Source organism: Meleagris gallopavo, chromosome 14 (genome assembly GCF_905368555.1).
Source record: "Meleagris gallopavo chromosome 14, MGAL_WU_HG_1.1, whole genome shotgun sequence".
Taxonomy (NCBI): Eukaryota; Metazoa; Chordata; class Aves; order Galliformes; family Phasianidae; genus Meleagris; species Meleagris gallopavo.
In genome coordinates, this window is record NC_139417.1 from 1,545,303 (window position 1) to 1,572,831 (window position 27,529).

General features: G+C 40.7%; 1 protein-coding gene across 1 annotated transcript in view; it reads right to left on the reverse strand.

The window, feature by feature from the left end:
* Positions 1-27,529, reverse strand: part of NISCH (nischarin) — a 31,087-nt gene that overhangs the window by 3,255 nt on the left and 303 nt on the right. Inside the window, exons 2-19 of the mRNA XM_010718279.4 lie at positions 22,759-22,842; positions 22,295-22,477; positions 17,588-17,636; positions 16,029-16,192; positions 14,677-14,772; positions 13,919-14,014; positions 13,226-13,378; positions 12,354-12,422; positions 11,798-11,983; positions 11,471-11,599; positions 10,336-10,449; positions 9,418-9,526; positions 5,429-5,550; positions 4,586-4,629; positions 2,806-4,104; positions 2,225-2,399; positions 929-1,082; positions 220-348 (exon numbers count right to left, since the gene is read on the reverse strand). Of these exons, the coding sequence (XP_010716581.2) occupies positions 220-348; positions 929-1,082; positions 2,225-2,399; positions 2,806-4,104; positions 4,586-4,629; positions 5,429-5,550; positions 9,418-9,526; positions 10,336-10,449; positions 11,471-11,599; positions 11,798-11,983; positions 12,354-12,422; positions 13,226-13,378; positions 13,919-14,014; positions 14,677-14,772; positions 16,029-16,192; positions 17,588-17,636; positions 22,295-22,477; positions 22,759-22,842 (3,355 nt within the window). The remainder of the gene's footprint in view (positions 1-219; positions 349-928; positions 1,083-2,224; positions 2,400-2,805; positions 4,105-4,585; positions 4,630-5,428; positions 5,551-9,417; positions 9,527-10,335; positions 10,450-11,470; positions 11,600-11,797; positions 11,984-12,353; positions 12,423-13,225; positions 13,379-13,918; positions 14,015-14,676; positions 14,773-16,028; positions 16,193-17,587; positions 17,637-22,294; positions 22,478-22,758; positions 22,843-27,529) is intronic.

Here is a 27,529-nt window from a genome sequence, read left to right on the forward strand (position 1 = left end):
TTCCTTTTAATCTGTCATTAAGTCAGGATAATTTAAGAGTTTTAAGATATTAAGATTCCTATGTTCCTAAACTACAGGATGTTGCAAGCCCAATCATACAGCATCAGATTAATTCCTTTTCAGAAAATGAAGTGAAAATAACACTTCCATCTCAAAGATAATAATCCATCTGAGGCAAGATATAGAAAAGGAAGAACTTAAAGCATAATACATACTCACCAGTAATTCTGAAGTATTGGTCAAACAGGCCAACATTTACTGACTGCAGATCATTCAGCTTTAGCACAAGGCAGCAAGAGAGGTGGAAAGAGTTATTTTCACATTCTGAGTTTTCTTGGTTCCAAAAATCTGTTGAATGTATGTTAAAGTCAAATGAAAAAGATTAATTTTACTTCTTTCCATGACTATAATTGTAATTTTCAGGAGAAAGAATATATCACATGTAAATAAGGAACGTAGAACAGCAGTTAATTTCCAAGCATCTAGTCTCTTAGTAAAGAGCATTTCTTGAAGAACTACACCAATTCAAGTCAGCAGATATCACCTATCAGTACAAGTAACACTTATGGAACCACTTCCATGAGTAAAATACATAGTAATCTTCATTATCCTTCATTTACTATTTTGCTTATGGACAGGTTCCTTAACTGCTCAGGTGATGCTGAAGACTATCAAATGACACCTGATAGAAGCCTGGGCACAGTGGCACAAAAGGGTTTGAGAAACAGCCATGACTCAAAACCTCTAAGCTGACTTTTTTTTTTTTTTTTAAAGATGAAAGCCTCATGCAAGCACTTTTGCATAGGGCAGACTGAGCCACTCTTCCTCAGTCAGGAGCGTCAGCCAAATCTGGTGAAGTCCATACAAAGAGTGGACACAGATTAAGCTTGTAATCTCACTAGGGGACCAAAGTTAACAGCTGTCTTACCTGACTGATGCTCATCAGCATGATTGAAAGTATCATCCAACAGAAAGTAAATAGCCTTCGTTGAGAGAAGCACACAAGCCATCACTTCCACACTGGGAGTTTTGTAAAACAGAACTGAAGACCACATGAGATGCCTCAACTCTTCATTCTCCACCTAAGATGTAAATACATGACAAATAACTTGCACACTGATCTTTCAGACAGCTTCATCATCTCAGAGGTAGGTTTAGATGACTAGGAAAAGTGTTTCAAAATTTGAAATATCGCAATATGTTACAATCAGAGCACAAGTTTACCTCTACCTGCTAACTGAAGGTATGGTAGATACCTGCTGAGAATATCTTTGTTTTAGAGAGAAAATGGTTTCTGCCGTGGTCTAATTATTCCCCATTTCCTGGCAGAAAGAAAAGAAAAACATCTATCTAGTGCACAAGGGACTTTCTAAAAGAGACACTGAAGACAATTTTATAGATGAGTAGTGCTTCCTACACTTCAAGGCTACCAAGCTTTCACATGCTACTCAGTGCTTGAATATAAAGATCCTTAAGAGGGATGGAAGCACAGCTCATCACTGTGGCTCCTTTTCTAGCTATGCAGCTTCCATAGTAATCTAGCTCAATTACTTTTCTTCATCGACTCCTCATGGTGCAAAGACAAGCACACATAAAAACTGCCTGCTTTAAGAGATTGGGAAAGGAGGAAGGTGATTAAAAAGTGACTGTTGCTCAATAAGTTTTTCAATTGACATCTGTAGTAGCAATGTAGTTTTCTACTACTTCAAATACCAATTGTCAACAATTCCAGCCAACTAACGAATTTAGGTTAGAACCTATAAACTTTATTTCTGAATTACAGATCTACTCGTTTCTGGAGTGCTACAGCCATACAACATGCTGTGTTGTATTCACTTACATGTAATACTCCAAGTCAGCACATCAGTTTAGCTATGACTATCTCAAAATATAATTCCATTCTAGTGACTCTTCCATTTCATCACTTTAAAAGAAAAATGGGAACATTCTTGGAGTAATCATATTTTCAAGACATACACCAGAACATCCTCCTGCTGTGCACCACGCATCCTGAAGACAAAATATGCCTGCCTGCACAATTACTGCAGCAGTGAGAGTCAGTTGCACAAGTTTTTCATCAAAATACTTCCCAGTCTGGGATAACCTGAGCTTGATTAGAAAAGTGTTTGTTTGTTTTAAATCAAGTTTGTCATGTTAGTTTTTAAATATCTAATACTGAAAGGTCACAAAGCATATTTTTATATAGCCAGGCTAGGTGCAATACCTCTGCAATGTTGCCATGGAAGAATTCAACTAGGGCATTTCCTTTAAGCCCAGCCACATACTGCAGAGACACAGAAGCATGAAGGTGAACTGGAATCTGGTTTTCTTCTGTAATCTTCTGAATAAGAAATTCAGATGGATATAAAGATGACAGAGTCAGATGAGGCTTGTAAAAGCTAGGAGACAGACAAGATCCAGAAAACAAAATCAAAATTTAAGCAAATCTCCAGCTCTTTCACTATCTAACAACTATGAACAGACAACTTCTATTCTTAGTAGTTCACTCTAAATGAAATATCTTGAGCATTGCTGTCTATTCTGTCACATCATCAGCCTGCAAACACATGAAATAAGAAGTCTCCTTCCATTAGAAAATACATTTTAAGCTGCAACCATAAAACAACAAGGAAACTGTACCTGGACAAGATCAAGTCCAGGATGACCATTCACGCATAAAGACCAGCAGAATGAAAATGTACTTCATCAGTTCTACAGGCCAAAAACAACTACAATGACAACTGCAAACTGGCTAGGCCACATCACTTCGAGATTGTGCAACAAACCTTTCACAGGAAGTGTTACCTTGCTGACTGACCATGTCTGTTTGACTCCAAGGCGTGATTTATTGCAGCATCTGATTTGTTTGAAGCTTTGAAGATAATAATAGTCTTAACATTCTTCAGAAGTGTCCTTAGAAGGCTGTAGACTTTTAAGAAGTGGAATTTCTCATGAGGTAGAACAAACACTGCTGTAACAAATCTGTATCCAATAAGCAACTCCAGCACATGCCCATCTAAAAACGAACCTTTCTGCTGGATGGACCCATGACTTGGATGCAGCACAACTGATGCTAATGGAATACTGTTCAGTTTAAGAACACTTCTCAAGTCTCCGGTGGCTATCAATTTACTTGGCAGTACACTGAAATCCACCTTTATTATGTACAAATGCTGTGGTGTTAGAAACAGCCAGCAGGGATGGAACACACAGGGACATTGGTCAGAAGATTTATGCACTGAAGAATAAAGTGTGGAACACAAATCATTTTTTGACCACGTTTTGTTACTGCCAGCTGACTCTGGTTGATGCAAGGTTTTATTCCCATAAACAAGGTAGGTTGGAAAACAGCCTTTTATCTCCACATCCTCTGATGAAATGCAATTCAATTCCATAAGCTGACCAAGAAACTCTTGGAGGTTTGCACTTCCACAGTATGTTGTGGAGATTGGTAACACTGATGTGCAGTGTTGAGAATGACACGTGTGCAAACAGGAATAAAAGTCTTGAAGGTTCTGGGAGTCTGAAACAACAAACAAGCAGTTATCACTGTTCTTCAGCTTCAGCGTTAAGCAGATTTCTGGCATGAGGAAACCAAACTCTGTTAGGTCAGCATATGGAAAACACAGTATTAATTTCAAAGCTGAAGGGATATGCTGGCAGCTTCCCCTCAGTTCCTGAGGAGGAATCTCAAACACAGCTAGAAGATCATCCGTCAAAGCTAAACAGGAAGCAAACTGCCTGACTTCTTTATAAATATGAATAGAAAAACTCCAGAGAATTTTGACTACGTTGATGCTCTTCACTGCTGTGTTGTCAGCTGACTGAGTCTGTGAAGCACTGAACTCAAAAGTCTGATCTCCTTCATGAAGTCCCATTTCAAAATACCCATCTTCTTTGTCTGTGGTTCTGGAACTGGCTGGAAGGCTTCCTTTATTCTCTATAAAGGAGGGGGGCGTTCTCTGCACAGTCTGTGCTATCAAGGCAGAAAGGTGCTGGGTAAAATCCTGGTTTGTGGCAGTGTATGACATGCAATTAAAAGGCAAGATGACAGTGTTACAGGGGTCAGGCACTGTACAGCGTTCTTCCTCTGAATGATCCAAACTTCAAAAGAGACAACACGTCACAGTAAGTACAAACATGAGCTTAAACCAGTTATGGCTATCTACAATTGATGGTGCTGCTTGTCAGAGCTCTGAGGTTTACTCTTGTTACTAAAGTCAGCATATTTTAGAACATCCTTGTAAAGCATACAGCCACTGGTTTTAAAGGCTTGTAACGTGCAATCTGACAGACAGAATTTGACTAAAGTTTTCATTCATCCTCCATTTCCCACCTCCAATAAGTATAACCTACAAGTTAAAGCAGTTTACAATAGAGCTATTGCTGTTTTTTCCAACTCCCAAATCCATTTCAGGGCTTAAAGGCTAAGAACCACTATACACACAAAATCACTTTTGGTTCAAAAAAACAGATGCAGCATACAGTGAAAGACAGTTCTGCCATGAAAGCCGTATTTTAAAAATTGCATAGTTGTTACCAAAAAGCTAAGGAGGATTGAAAACAGAACTTATATATAGCTTACCACATATTACTACCTCTTCCATACTCCAATAGAGAGACAGGTGCCTGTGGAGAGGAAGAAAACATCAGGAACCTACCAACTACTTATGGCTGCTGCCAGACTGCAGCAGGCATGAAAAGCAAAGTTAATGATATGACTGTTTATGAGTGTGGATAGTGATAGGACAAGGGGGAATGGTGTTAAACTGAGACCGGGGAGGTTTAGGTTGGATACTGGGAGGAATTTTTTCACCCAGAGGGTGGTGAGGCACTGGAACAGGTTGCCCAAGAAGGCTGTGGATGCCCCATCCCTGCAGGCATTCAAGGCCAGGCTGGACGTGGCCTGGGCTGCTGGTTGGCGACCTGCACATAGCAGGGGGTTGGAACTGGATGAGCATTGTGCTCCTTTTCAATGCAGGCCATTCTGTGATTCTGTGTTAGGTTCCAGCTTTTTAGAACTAGCAAATTCACTGTGAAGTCCTGATTGTCATAGTCATGGGCAGCTGAGCTCTGCTCTGAGGATCCTAGAACGCTACCTCCTCTAATTTAATTTGGACGTTCTATTAAGGTAGAAAAAGAACAGATTCTGCTGCTGATTTTAGAATGGATCCAAACTGTGGCCCATAGGTATTATTTCAGCACACTACAAATCCAAAGCTTCTGAACTACTACAAAGCGAGGCAGAAGATAAAGGAACTTGACAAAGACCAACCACAGTGGTGGCAAAAGGAGGACACTCCCAGGGTCTTGCCCTGCCTCATTCCCTGAAGGGGAATCAAGATAGCTGTGCTACAGATTACTTTGATAAAAGAAGTTTACTATCAGAAAAGACTTAAAATATCATCAAGTAAAAAACTGCAATTACCTGATTTTTACATCTTGAATCTGGTATTTCAGAGCATCTCTGGGGAACTGTATGGTCTGTAGGAGTCGATGCATCGAATTGCAATGAACTGCTTGCTAGGACTGTTTCTTCACAAACTATTTCTGGAACAAATACAAATTGCTCTTAAAACTACTGCAGTAAAACCAAAACTAAAGCCCAACATTATCTGTCAAATAAGTGGAATAAAAATTGCACAATTATCATAATTTATCATAAACTATAAATTATTAAAGCTAAATGACATCTTCACATAATAGTCAGGACAGAAGAAAATAGAATTTTATCTGAACTACAGGACTATCTTTAAATGCAAAGCTGTGCTAAAGACTGCTAACAATTTAAAGCTCGACATCTGTGCCTGAGAAGATCATGGAACAGATCCTCCTGGAAGACACGTTAAGGCACATGAGTGATGAGCATGTGATCCCAGACAGCCAGCATGGTTTCACCAAGGGAAGGCTGTGCCTGACCATTCTGGTGGTGTTCAGTGATGGAGCAACAAAAGGCAGGCAACTGATGTCATCTATCTGGTCTCGTGCAAGGCCTCTGACATACTTCCCCATCACATCGTCATCTCTAACTTGGAGAGACGTGAATTTGAAGGGTGGAGGACTTGGTGGGTAAGGAAGGTTGTAGACAGAGGGTTGTGGTCAAGGTCTCTACATCTAGGAGGCCTGTAACAAGCAGTGGCCCCTAGGAGTTCCTCTTGGTGCCAGTACTCTTTAACACCTTTATCAACAACAGATGATGGGATTAAGTGCACTCTCAGCAAGTTTGCTGATGATACCCAGCTGAGCAGTGCAGTTGAGACAGCAGAAGGAACGGATGCCATCCAGAGGGACCTTGATCAACTCAGAAGTTGGACCCTTATGAACTTTGAGATTCAGCAAAGCAACATGCAAAGTCTTGCACTTGGGTTGAGCTAATCCCAGATATGTATACCAACTATGAGAAAACTCTAGTAGCCCTGCTGAGAAGGACTTAGGAGTCCTAGTCAGTGAAAAACAAACGTGAGCCAGCAGTGCGTGCTTGCAGCTCAGAAGGCCAATGTTATCCTGGCTTCCATCAGAAGAGGGGTGGCCAGCAGGGTGACAGAGGTGATTGTTCACCTCTACTCTGCACTTGTGAGGCCAACACAGGAAAGATGTGGAGCTTTTGGAGAGGGTCCAGAGGAGAGCCACAAAGATGCTCAGAGGGCTGGAGCATCTCTCCTACGAAGACAGGCTGAGGGAGCTGGACTTGTTCAGTCTGGAGAAGAGAAGGCCGCAAGGAGACCTCATTGCAGCCTTCCAATATTTAAGGGGAGTTTAGAAACACAAGGGAAATCAACTTTGTATGGGTAGATAGTGACTGGACAAGGGGGAATGGTTTTAAACAAAAGATTAGATGTCAGGGCCAAGTTTTTATTGAGAGAGTGGTGAGGCGCTGGAACAGGCGGCCCAGAGAGGTTGTAGATGTCCAAACCATGGAGATGTTTACAGGCAGGTTGGATGGGGCCCTGGTTAGCTTGGTCTAATATCTGATCTAGCAGCTGGCAACTCTGCCTGCGGCAGGGGGTTGGAACTTGATCTTTGAGGTCCCCTCCAACCCAAGCTATTACCTGATTCTATGATCAGGTGTAACAACTCTTACAATTACTTAGTTGTAACAGAAATAGTTCTGTCAAAAGCAACCCATAGTTTTCACAAACAATTGCTCTGCTTGCAAAAACTGCAGCAAAGCATTTCTAGGCAACATTTCTGAAAGCTTCAAGTGCTGTAGCATCAATAGCATCTGTATTAATCCTTCAGAACATTAACCACATTCCAAGGGCTTCAAAACTTATTGCACCACCCTACTCAGAACCTTTCTGAGGGGTTCAAAGCTGATTATCAGTAAAGCTTTATTGTTAGTGGATATAAAGGAACATCTGGCATTTTTGCTTGCAATCCTTGCAGTACTACTGAAGCAACATGGAGAATAACTTTTCAGTATTACCAGTGAGCCAACCAGCTCAAGAACTCAAATGAGCAAATAAAACCAGCAGAATTAGAGTTGATTTGTGTTTCTAGACTGAGCGTCCTGCATGCATCTTTCTGGATTGATGGCAAGATTTAGCAGACTGTAACAAACTTTTTTCATATAGGAAGTACAGAACATATTTATTACTTGAACGAAGCATTGCCTCAGCAAAAAGGAAATTCAAATTGACAGGAAAAGCAGAGCATTACTTTTTTGTTTTCTATTCCCTATATAAATATTTTATCTTTTTCCACAAGCCATTTGTCAGGGACATTTAATTTGAATTATATTTTACAGAAACAGATGGTGTCTAAAGAAAACTGCAGAGAAAACAATTCATAGAAATAGTATATCAGGAAAGGAAATCATTCATGATTTAAAGTCTAACAGTTAAACTAATTGATTAGCACATTTCAGAATTTTTAAACCGATCTCTCAAAGTCACAGTTTTAAAAGCCCCCCTTAATAGCTAAATATGTAGAAAATAATAAATCTGTATTGTTAGAGTTGAAAAATAACCTGTCCTAGTCCTGATTTATTTTCCCACCACTTACAGCAGCCTTCCAAGATTTTACTAAAGGAGCCTCATGAAGAGGACTGTAGTTAGAAAAAATCCAAAAAAGACACATTAAATCTTATACAAATCTTTCTGTGAAAAATCTGAAAAAGGAAGATGTTTCTCCCCATCTGTACACTCATTTTCTCTTAAGCATCTGCTGTCATAGAAAAGGACAATTGAGCAATAATTCTGAAACCATCACAGTTGTTGCTAGTGTATGCTTACAGTTAGCCCTGTATAAAACAGCAGGTCATTACACAGGCAAACTGTCTCATTCCTGCAGCTTAAATGCTTAATACATCAAAGCAAGCATGGAATAGTTCAGTTGGAAAGGACCTTCACAAATCTTGCCCAACTGCAACTGACTTCAAGTTATCCTTAAGTACTTCCCACACACATTTTGGAAAAACTATCAGTATTTTGTCTGCAAATGAAAAATTACCAAGAATAGTTACAGAGGCAAATGAAGTGCAGAAGTAGCAACTAAATCTGCATCTGTTTTAAGTTATTTGTCCTTAAATCAAATGCTGTAAAAAAGAAAAGTATTTGTAGAGTAAACTAAGAAAGCTCTCCTGACTGCAGAAGTCACAGCAACTGATTTCCTCCACACCCCTCCCCCAACCAAGCTGTTCAGGCATGTTTCTCTTACATTCACCAAGCCATTTGCTTTCTGGAGAAAGTAAGCTTTCTTTGAGACATTTACTCTGAATATACACCCATCTCTTCAGGATAAGTCTTCTCCCAGTATTCATTTTGTACTGGGCTTTAAAAGCCCCCCAAAATCTTCCCAGTAAGTCACAGTCTTCTGCCAAAGACAAGAGACCATTCTTTTAAGTTCCCAGTGCAAAAGGAATCTCTTTTCAAAAGAGATAGCAAAAGTAATTTTTAGGTAAGGTGAGCAGGTGCTGAAGCACTACAGAAGTGCTGAAATCACAGGCTCAGCCTGAACCACTGCTCCCACAGCAGCCTTTTCTCTACTTTTTCCTTTTTTGTCTTCCCTCAAGTTGATTGATGAAATGCAGCTCCTTGGGAGAAAAAAATATTCTTTCAACTGTCATTTTGCAGACCAAGCTGAGATAAGCAATTTCAGAACATGCTTACACATGTCAGCTCTTCATTAAGAAAATAGGACATATCTGACCTGCAAAAAAGATATCCACTGATTTCTTTATGATGACACAGTAAAACATCCTGAACCCAAACTTCCAGGACAGGTGAACAGCACCGCAGCAAACAGGTTGACTTTACTGACTCACATGCAACTTCCAACTTCTAAACCAACACTACCAAGCTTTTCTCCTTCATTTTAAGCCCTATATCCATGCATGTAATATTCATGTATATCAATGCAGCTTAAAAAAGCAGAACCAAGAGGCTCAGCCCAGCAGCACGATACATACATGATTACCTTGGCTGGAGCTGACAGGACGAGGCAGAGAGGGAGAGGAAGGACGAACAGTAAGGGAAGAACAGTTTGATTTGGAACTGGCAGCAGTGAGCCTGAAGTCCTCACTGATCTAATAAAGAAAGTATGCAGTGATTAAAGAAAAACTGAAAAAACTATACAGGACACACTAGAACTGGAACTAAAGTAAGTCTACACAAGCTTATCCAATTTTAGCAAAAGCAAGCCAGTGTCAGCTTTTTGTGACCTTCTGTCACATCCAATGAAGTTTGTTATTCACATTCTTAGTGGAATTCCACTAAGAATTCAGTTTGAACAGTAATTTTCAACACTGTATTTCCTGACGAAATCAACAACAAGTTTTACAAACCATAAAGGAATAAAAATGGGAATTCTACTGCAAGGACAGAGTATGTGCTGTTGTAATACCAAAACAAGATTGACTAGCTACACAGCACACGTGTGAGAAAGTAAACAGGATTCAGGTTCTTGATTCTTTTCCACCTCTAAGCATCCACAAGAACATCGGAGAATGTCATTTTAGTACCCATCAGCAAAAGCAGTGAAATTACACCTTTGCAATATCTCTATTTGTCTGAATGTAAAATCAACTTACGGCCAACTGCACATTCACTGCAAACACTATTAAGCCATCCTATCTTTTCCTCCCACTTCCTCTCTCCCAGATCAACATAAAAAGGAAGGTCACAATTCCTGAAGTTACACTGAAAACTAAGAGGCAACATCACAAGTTCATAACAACATTAAAGCACAAAGCAAAGAAAGTAAAAACTCAAAAGCTGCAGGAAACTTGAATGAATTCCCCTCAGACCTAATTTGTAGAAGTCTTTGTAAGTTTAAAGCATGTCCTAAGCTAAGCAGCACATTTCATTTGCTCCTCTCAGCACTGCTCAAACTCACCTTTTTATCAGAGTTGCTCAGTTTGTACTTCACCTCCTTTGATTTTTGTATAGCTTTTAGAACTTCAACAGTGTCTAGTTCCTTCTCTGTAGTAACAACATTATCCAAACAAACCTGGAAAAAATGAAAAATGTCTAAAATACTGAAAAACAAAGCAGCACTACAATTTGGTTTAATATAAAAAGATATCTCAGCCTAATACAAACTATGTGCATCTTAGTAAACATTAGATGCAAAAAAAATTATCACATTTGACCTTGCTCCAAGCTGATTTGAATTTAATGTAGACTCAAATGGTTAAGCTTACTCAGTACCCTTTTAGCACAGCTGTTTCAATACTAACATAATGGTTATTAATCCACTGAAGACAATAAAGATCCATTCAGATCCAGGAGTGAGGAGTGGAGTAGAATAACATCAGCATTCTTTTGTCCTCTGAAGACCTTTTCGAATTCACACTAAAAATCCATTGGATTTTAGACTCAGAATCACACAATGGCTTGAGTTGGAGGAGACCTTAATGGGATGTGACACTTATAGACTTGGTTTAGCAGGCATTGCACTACTGGGTTGACATCTGGACTTGATGATCCCAGGGGTCTTTTTCAACCTTAACAATTCGATGATTACCTACTTCCAACCCCCCTGCCATCAGCTGGTTGCCACCCACCAGCTCAGGCTACCCAGAGCACCACTCAGCATGGCCTCAAACACCTCCAGGGATGGAGCACCCATAGCTTTGGGCAGCGGTACCAGGGCCTCTGAGTAAAGAATTTCCAACTAACATCTTAGCGAAGTCTCCTCTCTTTTATTTTAAAACCATTCTTCCTTGTTCTTGCCAATATCAGGCCATACACAAAAGTCAGGCTCCCCCCCTCTGTATAAGCTCCTAATTAGCACTGGAAGGCTGCAATGAGGTCTCCCCAGAGCCTTCTCTTCTCCAAGCTGAACACTCCCCAGCTCCCTTGTAGGAGAAGCACTCCAGCCATCTGATCATCTCCATGGTCCTCCTCTGGACCCTCTCCAACAGCTCCATTTCTTTCTTCTGCTGGGGTAACACTCACACTGCTTTACTTACCACGCTTTAAAAAAGCTTCTTCAGGCACCAGCTTCAAAGAAAGAAGCTGTGGCTTACCTCTGAGGCTCTGTCTCCAAACTGAGCAAGTACTTTGGTCCGGTAATCAGGGATGATGCTCAATGGATTGCTGGATAAGACCACCTTCTCTAAGCATGGGAGGCTTCCTATATTTTTAACTTCATCAATCTGAAAGTTTATAAATAAATTAACAAGTCAGATAAATGAAAATCAGCATGCTCACTGAGCGTTTCTTGCCCAAGTTACAACTCATGATAGCAGGCAAAAAATAATTACAGTTGGATTTATTTGCAGTTTTTCCCACTAAAAGATACTGTTTGCGTTCCAAACTACAATTCAGTTTCGTACTGAAAACTCAACAGTTACCTGTTCTATTTTGTTGCTGCTGAGATCCAAGTTGACTAACGAGTAAAGTTTGTTAAGACCATACAGACTTTCCAGCTGATTTCCTGCTAAATTCAGAGTTTTGATGTTTCCTAGTTTTGTGTGAACACCTTCCAGTGATGCAAGTTTGTTGTAGGATAAGTCCAGATGAACGAGGTTATAAAGATGCTACAAAAACAAAGAACATCCATCACACACAATACATTAAAGTTCAACAGTATCAGAAACACCATTACAGCTTGCTCACTTCTTGTCCAACAGTATTTTTCACACTGGACATAGGGTTAAGCCTGTCAAATGGAAATTCCCTCAACTGCTCTTAAACTGACCCAGAGATACAGCTGCAATGAATACAAATATGTCAGTATTGGCAAAGAAATTAAATCATACAGTGCATTGTAAGGATATTGGGATATTACAAGGGATAAGCAACTTGGGCTTAAACAATTTTTCATAAGAAAATGAGCAACAGAACTCTGAAGTATTTGTTCTCTAAGCAGTCTGAAAAGAAAAACTGACCTTCAAAAGCATCGCTTACCTGTAAGTTTTCTACGAGTGACACTCCATTGTGACTCAAATCCAGGAATTCAATCTTTGGAATTAATTTCTAGAGGATGAAAAAAATGCCTGTGGTGAAACATTTTAGCTCATAAATCAGACCAGATTTGTTTCATTAGCTGATGGGAAGGAAAAGGTAAAGAAAACTATCAATCTGTGCACAGTTCCTAAGGATTTGCCTCAAAAAAAAAAAAGCAATGGTTATGACAGTGCAGCAGAAGAAATGAAAATGGCTCTTACAGAAAACAGTATCACAAAAAATTCTGAACAAGAGAACTGCACTGCTAGTATGTGATCTATAGCTTACAGAAGTAATTATTTCCTTCTTCACAGGAATAGCAAAAGTTAAAAAAAACAACCTACGTTCATATTTGACACATTCTTGTGATGAAAGCCAATCTTTTTTTTCTCCTTAAGAGCTGAATTATCAAACATAAAACTAAGAGACTGTCAAAAATACTGAATCCAGTTTCCATGCTCTTCATACTGTTTTGATGGCAAAAAGGCTACCACCAGACCACAAGTTTAAACATAGGAAGTTTCTGCCCTGATAACACTCTGAAGTTGAACCTAACAGGAGTTTTGTTTTAAAAAGAAAAAAGAACATGCTTCAAGAAGTCAGCATTCATGAAAGCATTACTTACTGCACACAATGACAAACTTTTCTCCCACAGCAAAGAAAATATCAAGGTAGTCAAAGAAAAATTATCCTAAGTATTAATGAGGGCAGCTAACCAACATTTAAAAAAAAAGTGCAACTGAAAAAAAGAGATATAAAGCAAATGCAAAATCCTTGCTACTGAAATGTGCCTCAGAAGACCAGATATACTTTAAAAATAAAAAATTTCTTACCACTGAATCATCAATTTGAGAGATGTTATTGTGACTCATATCCAAAGTTGTTAAATTTCTCCAAGTTGGAATAACTGCTGTCACTGGACAGCTTGCTGATGCACCCTCTGGCTCCCACTGATCAAACTCTGAAGCCTCAGGCACCAGGATTTCCTATTTGAGATGAGCATAGTAAAATGTTATGTCTTCAGTGAGAGCAATCCACTTTGACAGTCGTCCAAGCATTCTGTAAGGAAAGCTTCTAAACTTCATTCATCTAGACTAAAGCTGTTGGTCTTAACAAGTGAGCTAGCTGGGTCAGGAATTTTTAGATCTACAGGAATACCAATATTAGCAGCCAATCAAACTGGAGAATATGAAACAACATAAGGATGGAAAGTTATGCTAAATATATATCCCTTACCAAACCAAAGCACAGAGAAAAGAAGAGGTAAAAATTCAGTTCTACATGAACATTCCAATAAAGACATCACAAATGTTCCTCTAGAGGACACATGTACACAACTCTTCCACGTGCTAAAAAAAGTTGAGATACAGAAAGATTAGCAAATCCTTTCAAGATCAATGGTTGTAAAAACAGTCTGTGCAAGCAACACAGAAAAGTACATGCTCTCCAAGTGGATGTTTCCACAATACAAATGTTATTTTGGCATGTGCTTTAAACATGCACCAGAAAGAGGAACTCACTCCTACCTTCATCGATGTTGCTGAAAATCGAACACTCATTGTGGCTAGAGTGTGCTTCGAAGAAGTCAGCCCTCTGATAAGCTTTCCTCCACAATGATTTATCTGTTTTAGAAGGAAATTTTAATTTGTACAAAATCATAAATGCTAGAACAAGAAAATACATGGAAGAAGGAGCAAGAAGCCTCAGTATCATGTTCTCCACTCTGTTACCCGTACCAGACCAGAAATAGCAGTACAAATGAGACGCCATAAAAGGGTACAAAGTAGGTTATTCTTTCTCTAGAAAGATTTGAAGTGGTGAGGAAAATATTTCAGAAGATATTCACTAAACTGAAACTTCATTTGCAGTAAAAGTACACCACTGAAAACACTCTAAACATTGAGCAAGAAGCACTATATCCCAAATTCTACTTTTACAAATTGAATGTCAGGATATTTTCACACATTTGGTGGTTTACAAATAAAAAACACTGTAATAACAGATCACCTTACAATACAGCTGTAAGATATTCAAAACAATGAAAAGCAGCTCTATCTAGGTATATATTGGAAATCTCATTCTTTTTGAATACACAGTCCAAGGTAGTCTTGGCATCCCTATTTCCAAGAGTTGTTAAAAAAATAGTCTCTAAAGAAAGGTTCCATCTGAAGATCGCACTCTCCATTTCTAGCACCAAGTCTAAGGATACAGTTATCAGTGTTAAGACATACGCAGCAGAGCTTGGATTCAGGGCCTGTATAAGCAAGCAGTACCTCAGTCATACCTCTATTTGATGAAGTGATTTAAAAATAGATAGATCAAATGGCAAGAGATGCTCCTGTATGTTGCTGGTTCCAAAAGGTCCTCCTGTTCCAGTGACCTGGTTATCAACATTTAAGAACAGAGTTTTAGGGACACATAGGATAATACAACTCATCACAACACATTTCAGAACTGCCACCTTGTGTTTGTATTTTGTAGCACACTGAGCACGGGGAAAAAAGAGACACCATTGGCAAGACAAACCAAGGCTTCAGTGCTGAGCTGAACACAGCAAAGCCACATCCTCTGAAAAGAACTTCTCTCAAACACCTGTTTCTTTTAAGGCAGAACTGCCTTCCATTCCAGTACAAAGGGAAAAGTTCAGAGCACTGACAATACAGGTTTGGAGAAAACACAGCACTCCACTGATGCACATCTAATAAAATTGCATCTAAAAATTTCCATGTGCCCATTGGAGTCTGGCCTCTGGAGAACACTAGCAGCACAAAAAAAGAAGGGCTGTTTCCTTAATGTATTGTGTGAATACAATTTGGGGAGAAATCTTCAAGGTTTTCTCTGGTCCAATCTGAGCCACGCAAGCTCTGAAAGAACTCTCAAATGTTCACAAAGGTCAGAAATGCTGAAGATGGCAATTTTTCTAACAGTGCTGTTCTCCAGCCAGTGAATCCTCAGTTCTGAGAATTCTGTGCAATCAGAGAATGGCAAAGGCAGCTGAAGAGCAACAGGAAAAGCTGTAGAAGTGTGGTTTTGCAGCTTGTTAGGTTTCCAGTGAAGCTTTCTCTGCTTGTTACTCAGGGAAATCCTTTCCACAGGTGTTTTTACTACTTGTTAAGTGCTATCTGTTCTGAGGCTATCTTACATTTATTCTGACATGCATTTTAGCTAGAGCTTCAAGGTCAATTTCAACTACGAAAGTGAGGGCTTGTGTTGGGCATTTTTTTTTTTCAGATAGTCAAAAATAAAGACAAGAAAAAGGACAGAATTTATATTCATACAAGCATACATACATACACACGTGTGTGTTCCTACAGATACAGTCAAAGAATATAAGGCTGAGAAAGTAATACTTATCCACACAGTCCTACCAGCACCCACATTTTGTGAGCATGACCCTACAGAGAGAGCTGCTGAAAAGAGCACATCACACAGCAAATCAGCATTTTTGTTAGAGAACTACACACGTATTTCAAATTGGCAGAACAAGCGTATTTAATGTGAACTTCTACATGATCGTTGGGGTTTACTATCAGTAAAAGCTCTTGTACATTCAAACTATGCTCCAAAAGTTTGCTAAGAATCATGTCAAAGGCTGGTAGGAACAATGTCTCCAATATCTGTGCACGTATAGCTCACCTTTAAATACTTGAGCCTACAAGTGAAATCTAGAATATGACCTAGGTCTGTTTTGGCATCTCCATTAGCACACGTAGGCTTCCCCTGTAGCAACTGTTGAGTGACAGCATATAACTGCAGTGGTCTAATGGTAAAGACTTCTCCAGCCATTAACAACTGCTCTCCTGAAAAACAAGAGTATGACATTAAACACATTGCTGCAGTGAGCTGCACTACTTCAGTGATTATAAAGAATAAATGGTACATGGAAAATCTCAGGTTAGAGAGGAAACAACTGTTTCATGCTTTAAAAGCTCAAGACTGACATACCAAAACAGCTCCCTTTTTTTGCCACTTTGAACAGTTTAATTAGAGTTTTAAACCAGAACATAGCTGTTCAAATAGGCATCTGTAATACAAGCCTGAAGCTCCTAGTGCAACTAATGGCTAATATTTCCCTCCTTCACAGAAGTACAATCAAAGTTCACACAATCTAAAAGATATCAAGCTTCTAAAAAGCTTCAATCCATTCAGAAAAAGCAGTTTTTGTTTATCCAAACAATAATTCTTGCAGTTTTAGCAATTTTGCCTAAATGCTCGCTTACAGCAAACAGTTTCTCTGAGAACAGATCTTTCATCACATTAAAACCAATGGAAGCTCCCTGGACATAAACGCACCATCTGATATTTGTAAAATCTTGTTTTACTACAGAACTATCATTAAACAGTAGAAAACAGCATCCCCTCCAGGGAGGCACCTGAAGAGTTAACATGGAGCACAGCAGAACACACGGAATGAATCCCTCTTCCCTTTAGGGACATCAGATTGACTCAGACAAGTGAGCACCATCTCTCATGATAAGCTGAGTTCTCAGAAATGCTAAAAAACACAATTCCCTTTGGCTTCAGGGGGAGCGAGCCTAAGAGATCATCTGCATAGAAAAGGGAGAATATACTCATATACAGCAGTGAGACTGCATGGGCTACAAAGACAGGACACATTTCTTCAGCAACTGCCATAATGTTCCAACATTTGCTGAGTGGACCCTCTGAAATGGCAGTATCTGAAGTTAATTTTGAGCCAGAAAATCTGGAACAGCACTCTGAAACATGCTTCAACTATTGCCTCAGCCATCCGGAACAGCCACATCTACCTAGCATATTCTTAGAGCCAAAACAAGCATGGTTTAATCATTCCAAACCTCCTCTGTTAACTGAACAGTCAGAGCTATTGCAGGTATAGGAAGTGCATCCCATTTTCATCTGCCAGCTGTAGTACCTTATTTAACTGACAGGTCTCCCATTTCCCAAATTCTGGAATAGCAGTATTTGGATATGTAAAGTGCATTTATTGCACTCTGTCTCAGCACTCACTGATACACACCAAACTTCCCTACACCAAGACGAGAAGTCTAATGAAAGCTTCTAATTGGCAGTACCACAGCTTATCCTTTTAATCTTTACATATCAAAAACTCAGATCTGTATTTGTCTGGAAATTAAATACCATAGGTGCATGAATGCACGCAGATAGAGGAAAACTGTCGTTTCACTCACAGCTAATTCTTCCAAGTTATTTACCTTTGTGAAAGAGATCTTCAGCCAAAGCAGCAGTGATCCCATTGATCTCCTGCAAAGAATAAATCATTGTAACTTGATGTCATTTATATACTTCTAATTACAATTTTTCAATGTGCACCTTTGCTGCTTTCCCTTTTTGCTACAGGGCACAATGTAAAATAATACAATGGAACTGTGACTGTGTCTTACTGATTTCTCTTTAACTATGATCCCAAATCAGTTATTTCATACATTTTTTATTTCCAAGATGGAATACATTGCACTACATTTAATTAACAGATTCTGCATGCATTAAAAGTACAACAGCAGCTACAGCACCTATTACTTATCATCTCAGCCTAGCTTGAAAGAAATCTCAGCTATGAAGAAGCTAAGTAAGAATATTCTCCAATCAAACAAAAACCACAAAACAACACAGTAACTAAGATTTTGAGTGTCAGTAAGACAAAAAAACATCAATCCATGAAGAAGCCTAGAAGGAAGAGAAAATAATTCAGCTTGTGAATTTCAACATTCTATTAAGCTCACTGCAGAAAGCAAGAGACCACTTTCCCATCCTCCACCTTCTTCTCTACCTTTCTGGACTTACTTGCTCAGCTTCCACTCCAGACACCGACAGCTCCAGAAAGAAAACAAAACACTGAACCCCCAATGCAGGAATTTCTTCCTTCTAAATTTGAAGGTGCACAAAGATTAGTGCACTTCCTATCCAAACATACTTCTCTCCATAAAAGAAAACACACCTTTTCTGCAAGCCCACAAATTGTTCTCAACACTTCCATCAGCTCGCTCTCAAAGGCACACAAGGCATCAAACAAAACCATTTGTGATAGTTTTTAGATAGATTTTAACATAGCTGCAGTGTAAACAGACAGTATAGATCATGAAATGAGTATCTGGTGCGTTTGCTTCACTGACAAATCCCTCCATTTGTAAGGAGAGAATAAATTCACAAGGCATCTGAAACACTTCAGCTCATTTCAAGAGGCGAGCATTTTAGAAAAGCACATTCTTAATATAACTGACACCCCACTCACAGAGGATGAACAAAGCCTCCACACTGCTGTGCCAGAAACAAGCTAGAAGGAGCTGCATTCCAAACTACCACCTCTTCTTTGAACCAACCAGTTACACCCATCTAGCCTGCTCACATTCTCTTTCATCACCTGAGACACACAGAAGATATCTGTATATGTTTATAATTAAAACAAGATTATAAATTGGATGGCATGGTGACTAGCATACAAAAAAAAAGCCACTCTGTTCCTTTGTCAAACTCACAAGAGACTTCTGTCTTAGCTCCAACTATTTACATGCTTCAACCCCACAGAAGCTCCATTGTTTGCAGGTGCTTCCGACCAGTAGTTTCTGGGCACTCTATTTTCATGCAAAAGTTCATATCTGCAAGTTAAACCAAATCTCTTCAAATGACAAAATATTAGACAGCAACAAAATAAGCACCCCTGTATCTCCACAGAATTCTGCTCAGTGCCGAGATGTGACGTTCTGCATTGCTACCACTTGGAACTGCAACGCCTTGCCAAGTTGTACCTGACCATTCCCTACAATCATAGAATCACAAGGTTGGAAATGACCTGCGAGATCTTCTGGTCCAGCCATCCTCCCACCACCACTGCTACCACAAGCACTAAACCAGATCTCACAGCTCCTCATCCAGACGTCTCTTGAGCACTGCCAGGGACGGCGACTCCACCACCTCCCTGCGCAGCCATTCCAGTGCCTGACCACTGTCTGAGAGAAAAAGCTTTTCCTTATGTCTAACCCAAACCTCCTCTGGTACAACTGTGGCCATTTCCTCGGGTCCTGTTTGTTGCCTGGGAGAAGAGGCCAAACCCCTCCTCATCACAGCCTCCCTTCAGGAAGTTGTAGAGTGCAATGAGGTCTCCCCTGAGCCTCCCCTTCTCCAGACTAAGCAGTCCCACCTCCCTCAGCTGCTCCTCACAAAACTCGTGCTCCAGACCCCTCACCAGTTTTGTTGCCCTTCTCTGGACACATTCCGTGGCCTTGATGTCTTTCTTGTAGCGAGGGGCCCAAAACTGAACACAACACTCAAGGTGCAGCTGCATCATTGCTGAATACAGAGGGATGATCACCTCCCTGCTCCTGCTGGCCACACTATTTCTAGTGCACACCAGAATGGCATTGGCCCTCTTGTAGATGGGAGTCACATCAGCAAGCTCCAATCCTCTGGGACCTCTCCAGATAACCAGGAGTGCTGGTAAATGGTACAGAGGCTTGGCAATCACCCCCACCAGCTCCCTTAGCACCCTAGGGGCCCAACCAGCCCCATAGACTTGTGACAGTCCAGATGGAGGAGGAGCTCTGTCTCCACCTGAATCACCAGGGTGTATTCTGTGTAGCATCCCAGACTTCCAGATCAGGGAAAGTGCCCTGAGGATAACTGATTTGCCTATTAAAGGCAGATGAAAGAAGGTGCTGAGGACCTCATCCTTCTCCTTATCCTCAGTGGTCACATTCCCTGCTGCATCAAGTAAAAGATGGAAATTCTCCTTGGTTCTTCTCTTACCGTTGATATATTTGTAAAAGGATTTCTTATTCCCTTTTACTGCAGTGGCCAATTTGAGTTCAGGTTGGGCTTTTGCCTTCCTAACTTCCTTCCTGCATAACTTCGCAACTTCCTTGTAATCTCCCCAAGTAGCCTGCCCCTTCTTCCAGAGGGCACAGACTCTCTTTTTCTTCCGGAGTCTCAACAATAGCTCCCTGCTCATCCACACCAGTCTTCTTCCCCTATGGCTCTCACCTTACGGCACTCAGGGACAGCCTGTTCTTGTGCCTTTAAGATTTCCATCTTGAGGAGTATCCAGATTTCCTGGACCTCACTCCCCTTAAGGAGTGACTCCCAAGGGACCCCTCGCAACAAGTGTCCTGAACAGGTCGAAGTCTGGAAGTTCAGGACAGCGGTTTTGCTGGTCACCTTTCCGGTATCACCAAGAATAGAGAATTCTACAATTTCATGGTCACTCTGCCCAAGACAGTCCCCAAATCTTCACATCTCCAATACATATGGGCTTCAAAGTGTTTTAAATATATTTAAGATAAGCCATTTATTTCTACTTCATATAGTTCCATTAACCAGGGAAATAAAATTAAGCAATCCCTATTGGAAACACTACAAGAAGAGGAACTATAGCAGCCTTTCTATCCAAGCTACCAAGGCAAGAGCAGTGATTTTACTGTCTCAAGAGAACATGTAGGTCATCTGACATACTTAAAAAGATCAAAGTTCTACAGGAAGATTATTTTCCAGCAGAATAGTTGTGGCAAATATTTAGCTTTACTGCTAAATAGTTAACTTTTTTCTGTAAATATTTGTAAGCTCCAAGCAAAAACAATTAAGTTGGAGTTTATACATCAATCTCCATTCCCCTCAACCAACAAAATGCAGAGTAAGCAACACCTTTGCTTCTAAAATACAGAAATAGAGAAGCTTTCATACACAAATAATGCCAGATCTTTGGAAAAGTCTTACAAAAGCAGGAACACTACAGCAAAAGGAAAAAAAAATCAGCTGAAAAACAGGGCAAGGAATAGGAAGAAGTTCAGCCTGCATAAAAGAAACTTTGTTGGAGCTGCTGCACTGAAACATTAACGAAACATCAGAATATCACTTAAGAAAGAACAGCCAGAGGAAAAAAAAAAGCAACTTTTCAGTCATCAGAAAGCTTGTTCCACCTGATCAGAACTGTTCCTACGTCATCATGCACATTTTTAATAAATTTAATACCTCTAATTCATTTAGAGGACTCAGTCATCATACACTCTTAGTGCTTTTCGATCAACTTTGCAGGGTATTAGTAATGCTATGGACCAAACCCACAGTTTTGCTGAGTTTAAGTCTGAATTCTAACCAAGATGCTTATGCATATTCACATGATGCAACTTCAATAGTTTTTAATTTTGTTGCTAAGGCTTAATCAACATACCTAATGAACCATTTGCGACTCATTTCTGAAGCCTTCATAAAAAACTACAAAAGGCAATCTCAGCCACCATGCCAGAGCAATTACCGCTCTTTCATTCCACTCAGCTCTCTCCAGTGCATTTTCCTCTCAATAAAAAGTCCACTCTCTCCCTTGCAGTATGAAGCAGTACTGCAAAAAAAGTTAATGATGCACAAGAGACAAACGAACAATTTGCAATATGAACATGAAAGCCGTGGCTTCTTTCCTCCTTACTGTAACACCGTCAGCTGGAAGGAGCAATGTCTCCAGGGGCCTCCCCATTAGCATGCTCTCCTACAGAAGTGCTGTTTTTCTTCATTTAGTCTACTGGAAACTGTTTCAGAGTGAACCACAGCTCTGCCCATTACCGCTGAGCGGGGGAGGAAGTGGATCAATTACATAAGGTTCCTTCTGAGAGCCAGCGCTGTTGACTTCAGCCTAACAACCAATTCAGCTGCAGATTTATTCACTGCTTCCAACTATTCTACTAGGGATCTTCTGATCTTACTATGGTGACAAGTAGTGTGGGTAGGGACTGTACCTACTGCAAAGACGTTGGTGTAAAGAAAAAAGGCAACAACTTAATGTTTTCACTATATTACGCAAAAGGCTGAAAAAGAGTTCCAGTTATTCTGAAAAAGACTGCATGAAATTCCCTCTCAGTTGGAGAACTAAGGAAGGAACACTCAGGACCGCTTTCTTATACACTAAAAACAAAACTTACATAAAAATGGAAGTGTAAGAAGTGTGACAGAACTTTTGGAACAGTAACAGGGAACTTGACTAGAAGAGTTTGCAGATAGACTTCTAATTCCTTTTGCCTCTTCTCCACCAGACTTTTGGAATTTTTTCCAATAATCTTCTTTGGAGGTAGCAGGTTTTTATCTATTTTCTTTTCTGAGACGAGCTGAAAGACAAAGACAAGGCTTATTACTTCCTATGTGTGGTTACACAGAAGCAGCAACGGAACATAGACACAAGTTTCTGTTTGAGGCTATAATTATTCAGGCTTATTTCTCACAGTTCAAAAGGGGAGTGTAACATGCACAGTTAATATTGCTCAATCAAAAAGGACTTAGTGCAGTGCTATCTAATAGACATTTCCATTGCTACTGAGGGAAGAAAAGATGTCTTATACAACAGAACTGCTTCTGTAAAAGACTAAGGCCACAGTTTTAAGATCCTTACCTTTTCATGTAGGTCATGGAAATCACTGTAGCGATGTTTGACTGTCCACTGATGACTGCCAACACTGACCTGAATGATGTACACCTGAAACAAAAACGTGAAGTAAGCAAAGGAACTTGCAAAGCATTTTAAACAAAAGTCAACAGGTACACTATAAGGCTACATACAAAGCACGTGGAATCTAATCTCAGTCTAATCTTGCAGTTAACTTAAAAGCTAATCCAAACTCTAAGATGATTTTGCTGAGGTAGGACATCTAATACCATGCACAAGGCTGCTCCACAACAAAAGAATGCAGCTGCTGCTTCTTTTGAAGCCAGGTTATTCTTGCAATCCAAAAGCTGAAGCAAACAAGAGTTCTAAATCATTTCTTAATGTTTCTAGTAGCCAAGTCAGAATTGATAGCTAGGTCCACAAGCCTGAGTTAGTAGCATCCCTTTTTCAATCTACCAAGCTGCAGAGCAGGCACAGGAGTCTGGCAAGCATCCTGTTCCCACTTCACAGTTAGGCAGGAATCCTGTTCTGAACTTCCCAGAAATCCAGGTGAATCCGCCAGTTGGTTGGGCATTAACTGTTTAATTCCTTTCACAATAAAACATTTAGCTTCCTGATCACTACAATTGCACCCAAATACTTATAATTCCCTAAACCAAACCAACGCTTACTTAGACAAAGATATTTTAAACATCATATGTAGCAAAAGCAGAACACAGGATTTTCATTGCAAGTGACATTCCCTATTGAGCACTACTGTTTGTGCAGTAAGTGCACAATTCACCTTTGGGCAAACCAGAAGTAAGGCAATCCCAAAGAAACTTTACATGCAGAAAAGAAAACACAAAGTAGAAAGCAGAAAAGGATCAGTACAGTTAGTTGTATATCTGCATGGAAGCAATACGTTAAACTTATCCAGCTTATATTTTCCAAGGAGTGAAGTTGTCTTAATCAAATCTTGAAAACATTTAGTACAAATGATAACTTGTTTCCCCATCACAGATAACTCAGACATGATTCATTGCTACCATGAGAATGAAGCACACTTGCTGGTAATTCCACTTGAAGAAATGAAAACCAGAGTAAATTTTCAATTTGTTACATAAAAGGCAGCCAGTTAGCACTCACTGCTAGCCAAGACCAGGAGGGTGTCACGCATTAAACAGAATGCCTCTTGCATTTTAGAAATGAAGCTGCTTCAGAAAACATAATTGGTATGAGATGCACCTGACGCACAGACTTGCTGAACAAAACATGTCCTACAGAGCAGCACATCAAGATGCCTGACTGGTGCGTACAGAGAAGGACACGTCAGTGTTTGGGTGAGTGCTGCAAATGCAGATGAATGCCTACAAGAATTAGTTTCAATTAAGGCCTGCATATGATTTCCAGGCTGGTTGTGTTGAGAAACCGCCGGTCAGGATTATTTACTTTGCTGATGACAAATCAAAAGAGGAATAACCTGAGTGTCAGCAGTTCCTCATATGCCTGAGGAAAAAGCACGGTGGGACTCAAAGAAATCATCAGATTCAATTCAGAACCACAGCAGTACTATGCACATAAGCCATAAGAATACTAGTTATTTTTAAACTATGGCAGATCAAGCAGCATAGCTAAATACAACACAGACTGAAAGTGCAATGAATAAAACCTTAGATGAGATATTGAAAACCCAGTAAACTATAGCTCCCAACTGCAAACTCATGAGACAACAAAGCTAGGAGCTTCCTCTCTGCATTCAATACAAAGCAAGCATACAACAAAGGTTCCATGAAAGCTTTTATCAAAATAACAAGCCTTGAGCACTTCCAGAAACAGAGCACTGAGCCAAATGAACAGTCTGGTCAGGAAAACATCTGAAACATCTGCCTTTAACAGACGAGCCAACTCCTCACAGCACTCCCCACTGCAACCAGCCATACAGCCCCAGCCCTCAGACAGACTGCACACTCATCTTCAAACTGCCACTATCTTGAGGAACACCAATGAAACAGACTTGCATGATCCAAAGCCTTGTTTCAATTCATTCTAGAGCAAAAAAAAACAAACTGGGCTTTTAAAGAAAGCCAGATATCTAGTGACATTTTCATTTAATTGAGTGGCCAACAGTTCAAGATTGGTGAATGTCAGTCTAGCCACCAAGCCACCTGCTGGCAGGCACACATGGGGAGATGAAACCATGCTGCACCTCCTCCCAGGCATTACCATGTGAAATCTCCACCTGCATTTATGACAAACTGCATTACTCTGCAGCTAAACAGGAAAGCATTCACACCCACAGGTTTTCAACCTGGAAGCCTACTTCCCAGTCCCTCCTTCACTAAATTCTTAAGTGTAATACATTTTGTAAGTCTTTCTACATGTTGTTATCATATCTAGCACTATATTTTTTCATTGTTTTCTTACCCATTACATCAAGCTTCTCATAGTTAGACTCATAGAATGGCCTGGGTTGAAAAGGACCATCTAGTTTCAATCCCCCTGCTGTGTGCAGAGTTGCCAACCAGCAAACCAGGCTGCCCAGAGCCACATCCAGCCTGGCCTTGAATGCCTCCAGGGATGGGGCATCCACACCTCCGTGGGCAGCACTCACTCCCTTCCAGCACGCCTTTTATCTTCCTCAATCTAATGAAGTGAATTGCTTATGTAAAATTAAATGTATAGCTTCTAACCCAGCTGTTAACGAACACTGGTGATCTCAGACTCCTTTTTGTCTGTGTTTGCCTGCACAGCTGCACAGCCTTGTTCATCTTGCTTTGTACAGAGAACTTGCCTTTTCGCAATATCCTCCTTACAACTCCACAAACTTCCGTACCACTGAGAGAAAACAAGTGCCTGACAGAGCTGCCTACACCCACAGCCCAGGGCACAGGTGCAACCGCAGCCAGCAGGTCCCACATTGCAGAGCTGTGATCCATCTGCTCCTCCCTGCCTCCTCAGGCACTTCGCTTACACCCATCTGAGGAAGCCACAGACTTTTCATTAATTATCAAAGCTTATATTAAAAACAGCCGCACAAGACAAGAAAGGCAGGAAAACGATTTTAGGCCAAACAAATGCACAGAAAGAAACAAATGAAGCGTTGGCAGCTTTGGGGCTTTCTAGCAATCTGCCAGTCTTCAGTCAGCACCTAATCCAACTAGCACACAGGGGAAATACTCAGTAAAGGTGCTCACGCTTTTCTAACCCAACAGAAACACTGTCAATAAGTGTCTATCTTCTCTGTTGGATTAATCCATACCTTGCCTTCCTACCTAGCAGTTCCAGCAAGAACTACATTTGAAAAATACTTTCAAGATAATGAAGAACTGTGGGTTTTCCCATATATTTTACAGGTTTAACACCTCAACCATCATCCAGATGCCATTAAAATAAAGCCCCCTTCTGTGAGATTATAAACTCTGAAATACAGAGTACAATAGCAAGCATCAGTGCCAAAATAAAAGACTCTTTCAAAGATAAGGATAGAAGGACAACGGATGCTATCTTTTATGGCTAATGATGCAGTCTGCCACCAGTATTTCCTTTCTCACCTTTAACAGATGTGACTGACTCTTACACCTTTTACTTCTGCTGCACTACAGGTCACTGTAAGGTCCTTATTGCAGCACAACTCAATTTTAAAACAAAACAAATGCCCATTTTTGCAAACCATTTCACTTTGTCAATCATTTTATAAATCATTTTTGTCTTCATTTAAAATCACACCTATATCTAATTGCTTAGGCTCTCTCATACAAACTGCTGCAGGCTTGCAGTCCTGCTAACACTCTTCATGACTGTACAAACAGGGAAGCCCAATGTCTTGACTCCCTCAAACCAGCAGCAAGACAATCAAAACCAGGATCAATTACTTGTAAAACTTCCCTTCCTAATGGGCTACTTTTAAAGCACCCAAGCAAAGCGACATCAAAATAGCATGACATTCCCAGAGCTCCACTCATTAGAAATCTTTAAAAGTAAGACTTCTGTGAACAAGGCTGCTAGCCCCAACCACCAGCTGATTTGCTGAGCACTACCTGCAAAGCCATAAGCCTGAACTACAGCTCCATCCAGCAAGCTGATGGCCTTGCCTAGGGTACCACCATAGTACTCTGTGCACCAAAGCAGCTAGCTCTTCCCTTCCCCTGCCTGTAACCTCCAGCACAGCAACAGGCAGGTAACACTTGGACATTTCTTCAAATTCACTTTAATTTCTCTTGCACGGGTACCGTAAAATACTGATGAAAATCCTCAACATCAACACTAACAACTCTGAATCACGGCGCACGCCTGGCATGGAAGCATCCAGACAGCAAGCTGCATGTCTCAGCATGGCACTGGGACAACACTGCTCGGGGATGAACCACAACCCGAGCAGCACAGCTCTCGTGAACACGCATCCCGTAGCAGCCCACCGCCTGCCCACAGCTCCTCACCTCTCGACAGCCGTCCCCAAACAAAGACGTTTTAGAGGCGGGCAGTTCAGAGAGCCGTTACACTCCTCGTGTGCTACAGCTGTGCGCGTTCTGCGCCCTATGATGCACAAAAACGGCTCTAAGTTTTCTCTGGGAAGCCGTTCAGACGGATTTACAGGCACTGTCCTGCAGCATCGCCGCTCCCCGGTGCCCCGGTCACGCCGCGCTCCGCCAGGCGCGGCCCGCAGCTCGCGGCTGGCCTTACATAAAGCAGGGCGGTGCTGCAATGCGTGCTGTGCCATCAGCGGCTTCGTGACAACAACACAGCTCCGCTACAACGCACCCCGTCGAAAAACAGAAGTGAGAAACCAAAACCCGAG